Source organism: Rhincodon typus, chromosome 2 (genome assembly GCF_021869965.1).
Source record: "Rhincodon typus isolate 14 chromosome 2, sRhiTyp1.1, whole genome shotgun sequence".
NCBI lineage: Eukaryota > Metazoa > Chordata > Chondrichthyes > Orectolobiformes > Rhincodontidae > Rhincodon > Rhincodon typus.
Genome location: NC_063333.1, coordinates 2,090,107 through 2,104,423, shown reverse-complemented (window position 1 = coordinate 2,104,423; position 14,317 = coordinate 2,090,107). Strand labels below are relative to the sequence as shown.

At 44.8% G+C, this 14,317-nt stretch overlaps 1 protein-coding gene across 4 annotated transcripts in view; it reads left to right on the top strand.

The window, feature by feature from the left end:
* LOC109924381 overlaps positions 1-14,317 on the top strand; it is a 236,088-nt gene that overhangs the window by 49,599 nt on the left and 172,172 nt on the right. For all 4 annotated transcript variants that reach the window (XM_048612860.1, XM_048612846.1, XM_048612858.1 and 1 more), the window contains exons 13-18: positions 470-602; positions 795-857; positions 3,565-3,684; positions 4,448-4,703; positions 8,110-8,243; positions 13,612-13,809. In XM_048612860.1, coding sequence (XP_048468817.1) covers positions 470-602; positions 795-857; positions 3,565-3,684; positions 4,448-4,703; positions 8,110-8,243; positions 13,612-13,809 — 904 coding nt within the window. The remainder of the gene's footprint in view (positions 1-469; positions 603-794; positions 858-3,564; positions 3,685-4,447; positions 4,704-8,109; positions 8,244-13,611; positions 13,810-14,317) is intronic.

The window sequence follows — 14,317 nt, the reverse complement described above, 5'->3', positions numbered from 1 at the left end:
TTAACTCTGATTTTTTCTTCACAGATGCTGCCAGACCTGCTGAGCTTTTCCAGCAACTTTGCTTTTGCTCTGATTTACAGCATCCACAGTTCTTTCGGTTTTAATTGGTCAGAGCGGTTGACTTTAAGAAGCCGAGAGAGGTGGAGAGACACTGGGCAGAATGCAATGTTTCTGTGACTGAGACGGTTGGGCAAGGAGAGTTGTAGGAAGTTCACAAGAGACTGCAGTCAGGGCAATGCGTTGTCAGGTGAAGGAAGCGTTGTTGGTGTGAAAAGGGACAAAAACAAGAGGAGACCCGCATGTAGGTCTGTGATTACAGAGTGAAGGACAAACAGAGCTGGGGGATGGTGAGGAGTCAACGGTCAGATGTTTCGAGCGTTGTGTTCACTGCTCGGTTGAGATATAGTGCAGGAACACTTGGCGTCAGTAGCTCAGTACTAGGTGATCCGTTGTCTCCTGTCCTTTACAGTGCCCTGCGTCTCACCAGTAGCTGCACCTTTCTGGAAGACGAAATTGTGGAGCTGAAGAACCAAATTGAACAGCGGCAAATTGAACAACAGGACTGGAGGCAGGAGCTGGAGCAGTTGCAAGTGTGTAGTCAGGTATGCCTTTCACTGGGAGGCAGGACAATGGGAAAAGGCAGCTCCAAATGCTGCCTTTGGCACTTTATAATGTGAGTCTTCTGCTTGGGTGCAGAGTGGTGTGGGCTCCAGTTCAGATATTGTCTCATCTGACCTTGGTCTTAATCCAGGATGTTTATTCATATGTACAGACTTTTTGTTTCTGTTTAACAGATTGAAGAGAGAAATTCCAGAGCCAAACAACTGGGGTTGGCCATCAAACAGCAGGAATCAGAGGTGAGCATGGAATCTCCCTTGTCTTTGTCAATGCTGATTCTGTCTTAAACCTTCGGGTCAAAGACCTTTTCTTATCTGCTTATTCCATTGCTCTTATCAGCAAATAGTTGGTGTGTTGCTTCATACTTTGTCAACTGTTTGAAGGTCCCAAACAGTCAGTCCCACTCCCCTGTTCTTTCTCCAATCTTCTTTTTTCAAGTTTTGGTCTAGTTCCCTTCTTTCCCTTTGAATCTCCTTCCATCATCGTTTCTGGCTCTGCATTCCAGATTATAAATCCCTATCCAAACAAATCAATCCTCATCTCCCCTCTTGTCTGTTTGCTAATCACCTTAAATCCTTGACCCTACAGTTATTGACCGTTCTGCTAGTGGAAGTGTTTTCACCAGATTTACTGCCTCAGTATCCTTCTCCATTTTGTATAAATCCATTAAACCTCCTCTGAACTCTGTTCTAAGGAGCAGAGCTTTCAGGAGCTCCTGTCTCTCCGCATGACTTGAATTTCCTCATCCTTGAAACCATTCTAGTCATTCTGCTCCGTACCCTTTCCCACAACTTGATATCCTAAAGTGCCCAGCCCAGGACTGGGATATAGTATTCCAGTTGAGGCCTAATCCAGTCTGTTATAAAAGCTCAAGCATTTTTTTCCTTTCTTTTCACTCAAAGCCTCTTTAATAAATCTGAGGATCTTGTTTGCTTTTTTGAAACAGTCTCCCTAACTTACACTGCCACTTTTGAAGAGCAGTTTGCACACTCCCTGACTCAGGTCTTCCTGTTTCTGCGCTCCCTTTGTAAATGTACTGCACTGTTTGTTTTCTCACTCCTTGTTCTTTGGTGGATCACTTCACTGTGCCAAGATGTATCTGCCATGTGCCAGTCTGTTTCACCGCCAGTTGCCGTTCTCCTGAATCTTTGCTCCGCTTGCAACCTTCCTGCAAACTGGCGCCCTATCTACCCGAACTCAGGTCGTGCATGTACAGTAAAAAGAAAGTTGCTGACTTGCAGTCATTGCAGACATGATGGGCTGAATGGTCACCATTGATGCTGTAACCATCTGTGATTCCATTAAACTCATGGGGAACGCAACTTAGGTCCAGTCAGAAAAGTAATTGTTCGCTACCACTGTTTGTTCTGTACCCTGACCCAGTTTTGTACCTGTGCTGCCATTGTGTCTCTAATCCCATCAACTTCAACTTTGTCCACATTTGTTGTACTTTGCCTAATGCTTTTTGAAAGCCCAAATACACAACATCTACCACACTCTCCTCATCAAACTTCATTCAAAGAACTTGATCAGGTTAATCAAATGTGGTATGCCTTGGACAAATTGTGCTGACTTTCATTGTATTAAGTTGTGCCTTTCCAAAGCTGGTGAGTTTTGTTGCCTCCCCGGCCTCCACCAGGGGCAGCACGGTGGCTCGGTGGTTAGCGCCTCTGCCTGACAGCACCAGGGACCCGGGTTCGATTCCACCCTCTAACGACTGTGTGGAGTTTGCACATTCTCCCAGTGTCTGTGTGGGTTTCCTCCGGGTGCTCCAGTTCCTCCCACAGTCCAAAGATGTGCAGGTTAGGTGGATTGGCCACGTTAAATTGCCCATAGTGTCCAAGAGTGTGCAGCTTAGATGGATTAGCCATGGGAAATGTAGGGATAGCATACGGGGTTGGGTCAATGTGGGATGCTCATTGGAGGGTAAGTGTGGACACAGTGGGCCAAATGGCCTGCTTCCACATTGTAGGGATTCTATCAACACCAGCCTGTGGCAGACTACCCTGCAGTTTCTGAATTTATTTATTTATTTACGTATTTATTTATTTATTTTCCCCTATCTTCTAAGATTATGGCCACAATTTGAAGGTTTACACCTTGCCTCCATCAGTTTTTATCCCATTCAGTCCATGTGACCATATTAAATTGAGTGTGGCTGATCTTTGAAGCATGAGCTGTTTGTTTCTGTCCTGTGTAGTATCACAACTGTGTCCTGCAGCATTGGTAGCATCTGCTTGTTTAGTGACAACAGATCCAAAGTCAGTGCCCAGGCATGGTCTCTGACCTTTTCAAAGCTAATCACTCCTACCCTTCCTTTCGATGGCCCTTTTTTAATCACCTAATTACATTTGCAAAAGTGTTTCGGCTTCCATCCTAAGTAGGCTGCTAAACTAGTCTCTAATGCTGTCCTTTTGCCCCTTTTGCCGCTTTTGAAGTTTAACTTGTATTATCATAGAACAGTTAAAACTCAAAAAAGGCCAATTGGCCTGTCACTGCCTGTGCTGACCCTTAGCATAACGTTAGTCATAAAAAACATAAAATAGAAATTTCTGGAAAAGTTCAGCAGGTCTGGCAGCATCTGTGGAGAGAACTGAGGAAGATCTGAAATATCAACTCAGATTTTTCTTCACAGATAACTACCAGACCTCCTGAGCTTTTCCAGCAATTTCTATTTCTGATTCACAGCATCAGCAATTCTTTCAGTTTTTAGTTAGTCTTGAGCACCTTTTTCTGGTTTTTGTTTTCCCTGATATTTTGAACACTTGCCAAACCTTAGGATTTGCACAAACCTCCACCTTTTTCTCCTATCCCCATCATGTCTGCTTACCCCCTGCTAAGTGCATTTTGACAGATATCTTTCCTTGAGTTAGTGTGAGCCAAAGCACGGGGATATCATTCTATAGATTTAATTTTCTCTACTCCCTCCCTCCCTCTCGTATACAGTTGAATGAACTCCAATGCAAGATGAGCATAAAGAGACGACACCTCTCCCTAAGCTCCATTAAAGCTCGCAACTTCTTCTGTAAGAGAAAGATTCGTCTCAACATCAAATGCGGACTGCAGGTAGGTGCGCAGATGGAGGGTCAGGTGGATTTGGGAGAGTTGTTCCTATCTGTGGGCTGAGAGAACTGTTTGGATCCCACTGCAGAGACCTACAGTGAAAATGCAGCCTCGATTCTGTGTTCAAGTCTTGGAACTGAGAACTAAGTGCTCAACTTTTAGTTGAGATGACCAGTAACTGAATTTAGAGACTTGAACACCAAAATTAAGGCTCGTGATTCAGTATCAGTGCTGAGGGAGCGCCGTGCTGTTGGAAGGTCAGCTGTGAGGGAGCGTAGCAGGTTATTGGTATGTTTTTTCAGGTGGATGTTAAAGATCCCCTGGCTGTTATTTTGTTGAAGAGTAAGGGAGTTCATCTTTTGAACTGTGACTGTGCAGATGGAGGCCATGTGATCCCATTTGCTTCGGTTCCTGAATGTTTTAACTTGGTGCCAAACTCCTGTCTTTCATTAATAACGCTTCGCATGTGCCATTTCTATTTTATTGGTGTCCTGGCTAATTATATATTGCTGAATCAATCTCCTTAAATTAGATTTTCTGGTGTTTATTATATCGTCGTTTGTAGGTTACATTATAACTGTGTTTCCAATATTTTTGGACTTCCTGAGGTTGTATAAGAAATATTGCTACTTTAAGTCACAGTCAACACCAAGCTTTGCTTTAAGCTTTTACTGCCTTTCTTCCTCCCTGCACCCCTTCCCGAGCATGATCCTCTCTGCCTCAGAGCTCTCTGTTTTATTTTCCTCTCTTTTTGACTTGTGTTCAGGAGATGAAGCATCAAGCCCGGAATGAAGGGCTGGAATCTGAGGAGGAGAATGAGGAGGGCAGTGATGCTGATGATGATGAAGAGGATGATTGTGATGATCAAGTGCAACCTCTGTTAGCAGGGGAGAGTGATCCTGTCTCAGACAGAGATGGGAACCTTCACGTATTCACTGTCAGCTCCACCGAGTACCTGAAACTCCAAGGCAAACTGCTGCGTGATGGACCCGCTCAGGTGTTCAGCAATATCGAGGACACAGGTTTATATCTTCCGTGCACCCTTCTCCTTTTCCTCTTCCATGAACCTCCTGCAGGGCCGAGGCTGGTGGTCAGAAGCTAAGAATCTAGATCATCTGCAACCTGCTCTGTTACATGTGTAACTCTTGATAACCGTTGGCAACTCTGTCACTTCCTGCAAACTCAAGCTCTTTTCCAATCGCAGGAAGAGGCCATTTGGTCTTAATCACTGTGCAGGTTCTTCGAAAGAGTGTTCCTCACCCCCTGCAGTTTATTCCCAAAGCTCTACAAAATTCTTGTTTTAGATTACTTATCCAATTCATTCTTGAAAAATTTCAAGAAAAATTCCCCTCTATATTAAGTCTTTAAGGTCAATAAAACTAATTCTTCTCAGTTGTTTCCTGTGAACTGTAGATTCTTTGTACGTGAATATTCACAAAATAGAGAGCTTAGACTTGCTCAGCTTCTAAGAGCCCTGCTAATTTTTAACCAAACGCTTCTGGTCTGGAAATTTCACAAATGTTTACACTGCCGTTACTGTGCTTTCTCAGTATGACTCTTTATTCTTTTCTATAGCTACTATACTTGCTTCATAGTCAGGTCTTCTCAAACTGCCAAAAACTTTTGAACTTTGGGGTTTCTAATTTAAGATAATCCTTGATTATCCAGAACCAAAAAATAAGCTGTTGGCCCTCGATGTTTATGCTCCCTGTTGTTAACCAGCACAGTACAAACAATCTTCAATTAAATCTCCAGGCGTTCCCTGCTCCCTGAAATATATTGTATTAAGTTGCTATTCTGGAATGATCGTCTGTATTAGTTCTTTTAAATCCTGCACAAAAGTAAAACTCCAATATGGCTTGAACTTAAAATCTAAACTTTAAAATGATAAATATAACTATAAATCTCACAGCTTTCTTATACTGAGCTGTGACCTAACTCTCTCTACTATAGAGTGGCAAGGTGACTGAGTGGTTAACACTGCTGCCTCACATCACCAGGGACTTGGGTTTGATTCCACCCTCAGGCGACTGTCTGTGTGGAGTTTGCACATTCTCCCCGTGTCTGCATGAGTTTCCTCCGGGTGCTCTGGTTTCCTTCCGTAGTCCAAAGATGTGTAGGTTAGGTGGATTGGTTAAATTTTTCTGTAGTCTTCAGGAATGTGCAGGCAAGATGGAGTAGCCATGGGAAATGTGGGGTTGGGGGAATAGGTCTGGGCGGGATGCTCTTCAGATGGTCAGTGTAGAATCGATGGACCAAATGTCCTCTATCTGCACTGTAGTGATTCTGTGATTCCCTATGCCTGTTGCCTCTCCTCAGGCTCGTTTCTCCATATGCTTCCTCCCCATATTCATCAATACGTTCGGGTTGTGATTTCTCGTTATTGTGATACTGAGCTCTTTGTGAGGCTGAGAAGGTTAACATTTGCTGTCTTCGCGGAGAATCTCATAGCTGCTTTAGAAGGAGAACATCAGCCACGTTCTCTGCTAGGGTTTTGTGGGTTGGGAATTCCTAAAAATGGTCTTGAATGTGATGCCATCTGCAGTTGAATAGTATTTGGGAATTGGGATGTCAAAGTCAGAGTCATGGAGTCATACAGCACAGAAACGGACCATCTATCCAACTTGTCTGTACCGACCAGGTTTCCCAAACTAATCCCAGCTACCTGCGCTTGGTGCATAACCCTCTCAACCTTTCCTATTCATATACTTACAATGTCTTTTAAATCTAAACTTTAAAGGGGAGGCGATGGCCTAGTGGTATTATCGCTCGACTGTTGATCCAATGACCCAGATAACGTTCTGGGGACCCAGGTTCAAATCCTGCCATGGCAAATGGTGGAATTTGAATTCAATAAAATATCTGGAATTAAGAATCTAATGATGACCGTCAATTGTCTATTGTTGGAAAAATCCATCTGGTTCACTAATGTCCTTTAGGGAAGGCAACTGCCATCCTTACCTGGTCTGGTCTACATGTGACTCCAGACCCACAGCAATGTGGTTGACTCTGAGCTGCCCTCTGGGCAATTAGGGATGGCCAATAAATGCTGCCTGGCCAACAATGCCCTCATCCCGTGAATGAATAAAGAATAAAAATAAATGTAACTGCACCTGTATCTACCACTTCCTCTGGCAGCTCATTCCATTATTGCAGCACTCTCTGTGTGGACTGGAAAGCCTTTAAAACCCAGCAGAGGATAACTAAGAATGAAATATGAGAGTAAGTTGGGTAGTAATATAAAAGAAGATTGTAAAAGTTTTTTTTAGATATCTAAAAGTAAGAGAGTGGTAAGAGTGGGCATTGAACTGCTGGAAAATGAGGCTGGAGAAGTAGTAATGGGGAGCAGAGAAATGACAGAGGAACTGAACAGGGATGGTGAAAGTCACCAGCAGCATCCCAGAACTTCAAGAGAGTCAGGGGACAGAGGTGAGTGTAGTGCCCATCACTAAGGAGAAGGTGCTGGGGAAGTTGAAAGGTCTGAAGGTGGATAAATCACCCAGATCAGAAGGACTACACCTGGGGTTCTGAAGGAGGTAGCTGAGGACTTTGTGGAGGCATTTGTTGGTGATCTTTCAGGAATCATTGAAGTCAGAAAGGATGCCAGAGGACTGGAAAATGGCTAATGTAAAGCTCCTGTTTAAGGGAGGGAGGGAGGCAGAAGACAGGAAATTGTAGGCTAGTTAGTCTGACATTAGTTGTTGGTAAGTTTTTAAGAGGCTGTTATTAAGGGTGCGATTGTGGAGTACTTGGAAATGCATGGTAAAATAGGTCTGAGTCAGCACAGTTTTGGTCAAGCCTGACAAATCTCTTAGAATTCTTCGTCTAACCTGCTTCCTAACTCCTCAAAGGAGAGCCAGTGGATGTGATCTATTTGGATTTTTAAAGGACCTTTGACAAGGTACTGCTGACTAGGCTGCTAAATAAGACGAACCCATGGTGTTAGGAGCAAGGTACTGGCATGGGTCGAGGCAGAAGGCAGAGAGTGGGTCTTTTTCAGGATGGCAGCCGGTGACTAATGGAATTCTGCAGGGGTCAGTGGTAGGATCACAACTATTCACACATATGTTAACAAGCTGGTTGAAAAAACTGGGGGCATTGCTGCTAAGTTTGCAGATGACACAAAGATAGGTGAAGAGACAGGTAGTATTGAGGAAACACGGAGGCTGCAGAAGTTAGGGGAATCAAGAGTTATGGGGAGAAGGCAGGAGAATGAGGTTGAGAAACTTCTCAGCCATGATTGAATGGTGGAGCAGATTTGATGGGCTGAATGGCCTAATTCTCCATCTGTATCTTTTGGTCTGATGGTCTATTTGGACGACCCTGTTGAGGCTCCTGATAGTGGAATCATGTATGTGGTGGGGAGGGAATTCTGAAGTTCAATCACAGGGATGTTAATTCTGAGCTGCCTGCTTTGATTTTCTGCAGAAATCCCCGCAGTTCAACGTTTCGTTCATCAGATCACCCTGTCAAGACGGGTCATCGCCACGGAGATGGTCATCCGCAGAGTGGCTACCTTCGTTAGTCACGTGGTCACATACCTGACTAATCGCAGAGCCCAGGTAAACATTGGAAACCTGCTGTGTGGTGTCAGCATTGTTGCAGGGTTGTGCGGTGGGGCGTGTGGAATTGCAGCCGGAGTAGGGGTGAGCACACTCCGAGATAGTAGGAACTGCTGATGCTGGAGTCGGAGTCAACAAAGTGTGGAGCTGGAGGAACACAGCAGGCCAGGCAGCATCAGAGGAGCAGGAAATTCGATGTTTCGGGTCGGGACCCTTTTTTCAGAAAAGTAGGGTGAGCTCACTCCCCCGCTTACTGAAGCACTAGGGTGAGCCATTTTTCATGCACTCCCTGCCTGTTGCCACCTCTCGCACACTCAAAGCAGGGTTAGGAGAGAGTCAGAATTGCAGGCTATCTGTGAATGTGAATCCTGGCTCCTCGCTGCTGGTTAAGAGTAAGTAGTTAAACAAGAGATTGTGGTTTAATTGATTAATAATTGAGTGGACATAATGTGGAATTAGGGCTCTTGTGCTGCAATGGTAGCGTCAAAGAACAAACAAAGAGCAAAGAAAATTACAGCACAGAAACAGGCCCTTCGGCCCTCCAAGCCTGCGCTGATCCAGATCCTCTATCTAAACCTGTCGCCTATTTTCCAAGGATCTGTATCCCTCTGCTCCTTGCCCATTCATGTTTCTGTCTAGATACATCTTAAGTGATGCTATCGTGCCCGCCTCTACTACCTCCGCTGGCAATGCGTTCCAGGCACCCACCACCCTCTGTGTAAAGAACTTTCCGTGCATATCTCCCTTAAACTTTTCCTGTCTCACCTTGAAATCGTGACCCTTAGTAATTGAGACCCCCAGAAGACCCAGGTTTAAGTCCCACTTCCCACAGAGAGGTGTGTTGTAACATCTCTGAACAGGTTGAAAAACACTTAAGACCGAATAGCTCATAGATTTCATCCGCCAAACAAAAACTGGTATCTCGGTTTCTGTTCCCTTGACTTGTTTCCATCTGATTTCAGCATTGGCACCAGTTGACTCAAGGTGAAGGTTGGAAACGAAGAATTCCTTTTGGGCAGAAGGTTTAACTTGAGATGTTTTTGAGAAGAATGGGTGTAAAGTGTTGGAACCTAATTTCCCCCTGATTTTCTGTGAAGTTGAATCTAATGATTGATGGAAAAGTGAGGTGGAGGTATAGACACCAGTAACGTTTTTACCAGAGAAAGGCTATTGAAACACTATTGCTTCCTACCCGAAACAAGATCAGATGGAAAGTATTCAGAACTGGAGCTACAAGAAATTGACAAGGGGACGCTTGTGGTGAAGTGGCAGTGTCTATACCTCTGAGCCTGGAGGCCTGGGTTCAAGTCCCACCTGCTCCCACCTCTGAACAGGTTAATTAGAAAATTAAGGAAGTCAACCCTGAGAAAGATTGGGATAAACAGCTAACATTTATGGACATAGCTATTAGAAAAATACGTAAAAGGCACGGTCAGACTTTGGCAAATTCAAATTGGAAAATCTTAACTTGGTGCTTGCCTTTAAGTTGTTGGCCTTTATTAAGGTACTAAGCATGGTTAGCCTGTTGATATTAACTGGAGTTAGATTTCCAGAAAGAAACTTGATTTTGGAACAATTTTCGGAAGCCTGGTGGAAGCAGGTGGATTCGAACCCAGGTCCCTGGCGCTGTGAGGCAGCAGTGCTAATGTCCAAGCCACCGTGCTGCCCAATGGACCTCAGTGGGCTCTCAAAGTTTTCAAAATTACTCATGGCGCGGAGGGTTCAGACAGAGAATATGGTAATACTGATCAGACTGACGGAAGTGTGCTAGTTTCAAGGAGCTTCAACCCCATAATGAATATTTTAGTCAGAGACTCATCCAGACTCACTGTGTTGGACACTGGATCCTTGTTCGGTGTGTGGAGTAGGCTGGTTAAAACGTTAGATGCTTTCAGTGATAAGGACTGAAGTAAGGTTGAGGAATTTGAGTTCTACTTCCTTCAGGTTTGAAGGCACATGACACCAGTATAGTCCAACAGGTTTATTTGAAATCACAAGCTTTTGTAGCACTGCTGGTTTGTCAAGTCCTTCAGGTTTGGTATGGCAACATCCTTGATGTGATGAGAAGAGTAGTGATTTGCTGTAAAATAGCTGGTAAAACATTTTTATCATCACATGTCAGGTGGAATGCCCTTACTGTGGAGCAGGCTGTCTACAGAAAAGGCTCTGGTGAAATTGGACATGGAACACAGGACGGCAACTGTTTGTGGAAAGTCGGTGGATTTGTAGTTTACACAATCTGGATATTATTGTATTCCTTTACCAAGACCTAACTTCTCTTATCAAAATATTAAGCAAGTGTTATTGGTATCAGAGGATAGGAGTTTAAAGGGGGGGAGAAAGTCTTCATACTAAATCAGCAGTTTGCCCATCCATCAGCTCACAGGTTAAAAATCCAACTAAAGGATGCAGGAATAAGGGACAATGAGGACGCTAAACAATATCAGCATTAAATGTGAGATATGTTATTTTTTAAAAAAAAGAGACACCAACTTGGCCAATAAGTTGTTTGAAAAACTCATCTGGTTCAATAATGTCCTTTAGGGAAGAAAATCTGCCATCCTTACCTATGTGTGACTCCAGACCCATAGCAATGTCGTTGACTACCAGTTATCCTCTGAACATTTAGGGATGGACAATAAATTCTGGCCTAGCCAGCCAGCAACATCCATATACTGTGGATGAATTTAAAAATAGTGTCCCGTTAGCTTTTAATGTAGTTACAACAATGGAAGTTACAAGTTGCAGGATTTTGACCCAGAGACATGAAAGGAAATGCAATGTATTTCCTATGTATCTGCTCCCTTGTCATTACAGATGGAAGTGGTCATGGGTTTGGAATGTGCTGCCTAAGGATCCTAGGTGAATTTCTGCAGTGCATCTTGCAGATGGTATACACTGCTGCTACTGAGCGACAGTGATAGAGGGATTGGATGTGGTGCCAGTGAAGTAGGCTACTTTGTCCTGGATGGTGTCAAGCTCCTTGAGATAGTAGGAACTGCAGATGCTGGAAAATCTGAGATAACAAGGTGTAGAGCTGGATGAACACAGCAGGCAGTAACTTCTTCCCCAGCTACACTCACCTTTCTTGGCTCCATCCCCGCCTCTTTGACCTGTCTGTTTCCTCTCCACCTATCTTCTCCTCTATCCATCTTCTATCCGCCTCCCCCCTCTCCCTATTTATTTCAGAACCCCCTTCCCCTCTCCCATTTCTGATGAAGGGTCTAGGCCCGAAACGTCAGCCTTCCTGTTCCTATGATGCTGCTTGGCCTGCTGTGTTCATCCAGCTCTACACCTTTTATCTCAAGCTCCTTGAGTGTTGCTTGAACGACACTCATCCAAGAATGTGGGGAGTGTGCCATCATACACCTCACTTGAACGTTGTTGATAGTGGACAGCTTTTGGGGAGTCAGGAATTCATAGCCTCTGACCTGCTTTTGTAGCCACTGTATTTAAATGGCTAGTCTAATTCAATTTCTGATCAATGGTAACCCCCAGGATGTTGATAGTGGGGAATTCAGTGATGGTAATGTCATTGAATGTCAAGGGTCAGTTGGTTAGGTTGTGTGTTATTGGAGATTGTCATTGCCTGGCATTTGCGTGGCAAGAATGTTACATGCCACTTGTCAGCCGAAGCCAGGGTGGCATGGCGACTCCGTGTTTAGCACTGCTGTCTTACAGCGCCAGGGACCTGGGTTCGATTCCACCCTTGGGCGACTGTCTGTGTGGAGTTTGCACATTCTCCCCGTGTCTGCGTGGGTTTCCTCCAAATGCTCCGGCTTCCCCCCCGACAGTCTAAAGATCTGCAGGTTAGACTGATTGGCCATGCTAAATTGTCCATAGTGTCTGTGGAAATGCAGGCTAGGTGGGTAAGCCGTGGGAAATGCAGGGTTACAGAGATAAGGTAGGAGGGCTGGGGCTGGGTTTGGGTCTGGGTGGGATGCTCTTTTGAAGGGTCAGTTTGGACTCAGGTCGATGGGCTGAATGGCCTGTTTCCATGCTGTAGGGATTCTATGATAATGTGCACGTTGCATTTGAATATGGAGGAGTTGTGAATGGTGCTGAACCATTGTGACCTTATGATGGAAAGAGGATCATTAATGAAGCAGCTTAAGATGGTTGGGTCTAAGACACTACCCTGAGAAACTCCTGCAGAGATGTTCTGGAGCTGAGATAGGAATAAGTGAAACCAAAACACAAGTTGCTGGCCAAACCCAGCAGGTCTGGTAGCATCTGTGGGAAGAAACAAGTCTGCTGGAGAGTCACTGGACTCGAAACATTAACTTTACATTCTTCCCACTGATGCTGCCAGATCCGCCAGCAATTTCTGGGTTTTTTCCGGATCTTGAGCAGTTTTGGTATCATATTAGGAATGAGTAGGTCTTTTTCAGGCTGATGGGATGGCCCGAGTGGTGTCTCAAGGAGTCAGTGCTGGGACCTCATCTCTTTACAATTTAGAGTCATGGTTTGGATGAAGGAGCCGAGGTATGGGAGCTAAATTTGCTGATGACGCAAAAATAGGTCAGAAAGTGAGTTGTGAAGAGGAAATCAGGAGTCTACAAAGGGATACAGATAGGTTAAGTGAGTGGGTAAAATTCTGGCAAATAGAATACAATGTGGGAAAGTGTGAAACTGTTTATTTTAGCAGAAAAAATATTTTTAAAAAACAGCATATTATCTAATTGGTGAGAGGAAGCAGAGGGATCTGGGTGCCCTAGTACATGAATCATAGAAGGTTCCTCTGCAGGTACAGCAAGTAATCAGGAAATCGCATAAAATGTTACATTTTATTGTGAGGGGAATTGAATATAAAAATAGGGAGGTGATGCTTCAGGTGTACAGAGTATTGGTGAGACTAAGATGACTGACCTCCAACAACCACAATCATCTTCCTTTGTGCCAGAAATGACTAAACAGAGTTTGCCCCCAGATTCCCATTGATTCCAGTTTTGCTCAGGCTCCTTGATGTCACACTCTGAGTTGCAGTAAGGTTAATTAGGGGTTAATTTATTCATTGACAGGACAGATATAAAAGGGGAATGGGTGGGACTGTTTGTGGAAGGAGCTGTAAGACTGAGAAAGTTAATAAACTCTGTCCACAAAGAAAGGTGTCTTGGTTTCTGCCTCACTGACTGGCTTAGATCCAGTGTGACAGCTGTGGGGTGTCTCCTTGCTGGTGCCCCTCTTTTTCACTGGTGTGTCACGATCACCAGCTCCCCAAAGGGCAATAGTTCCTGTGCCCATATTTTCATTTCTCAACCTCCTGACCTGAGTTATCTGGTGTGTGTGGCTTCAACCCCTCCCTGCGCGGGTTAGCTCCAGTCTGTATACCACAGTGACGTACAATCTGCAGTGTCTCTCTCCTCAGGATGCCTCTTATCAGGCTCAGGTTCGAGAAACAGTGAGAAACTGTCTGTCCCAAGTGAAAGAGTTCTTCCAGCAAACAGCCGAGGACTGTAACCGAGAAGTGGGAATTTCATTCTCCCTGATCACAACGCAGCTGAACGTGGGGAAGAGTTTGGCAGTGAAGAGTTGCGAGCACAGCGTGCACAAGTGGGGATTGCCGGTAAGTTCTGGGCGTTTTTATTGAGCCGATGGCTCCGTAACCTATTCTTCAGAACCTGTTAACTGCTGCTGGCCACTGCTGACATCACCTATTGCACAGCAGGTCATTATGTGTGTTGGTGTGTATCCCAACCTGATCCCACGCCCCCATAGCCTTAGTTAAATCAATTCATGAATTCATCCTACTGTCCCCACACCCTCTGTATAGCCCTGTTTCAAATCCAAGTTCATCCCACTGCCCTGCTCTCTCTCCATCGCCTCTTATCAAAAGGAAATCGGTTAAGTACTTGAAAGAAAAGGTTGTCAGTGCCATCTGTAATGGGGCATGGGAGGTAATGCAACAAATTGGGTACCTCTTTCAAAGAGCTAGCACTTGCATGATGGGCAAATGGCCTGCAGTGAAGCTGAGAGCTGGCTGTACGGCCGTCTCTGGCCCAATGCTAGCCTGTAGCCCCGGCCCTCACCGTGCTGTACGGTCGCCTCTGGCCCAATGCTAGCCTGTAGCCCCG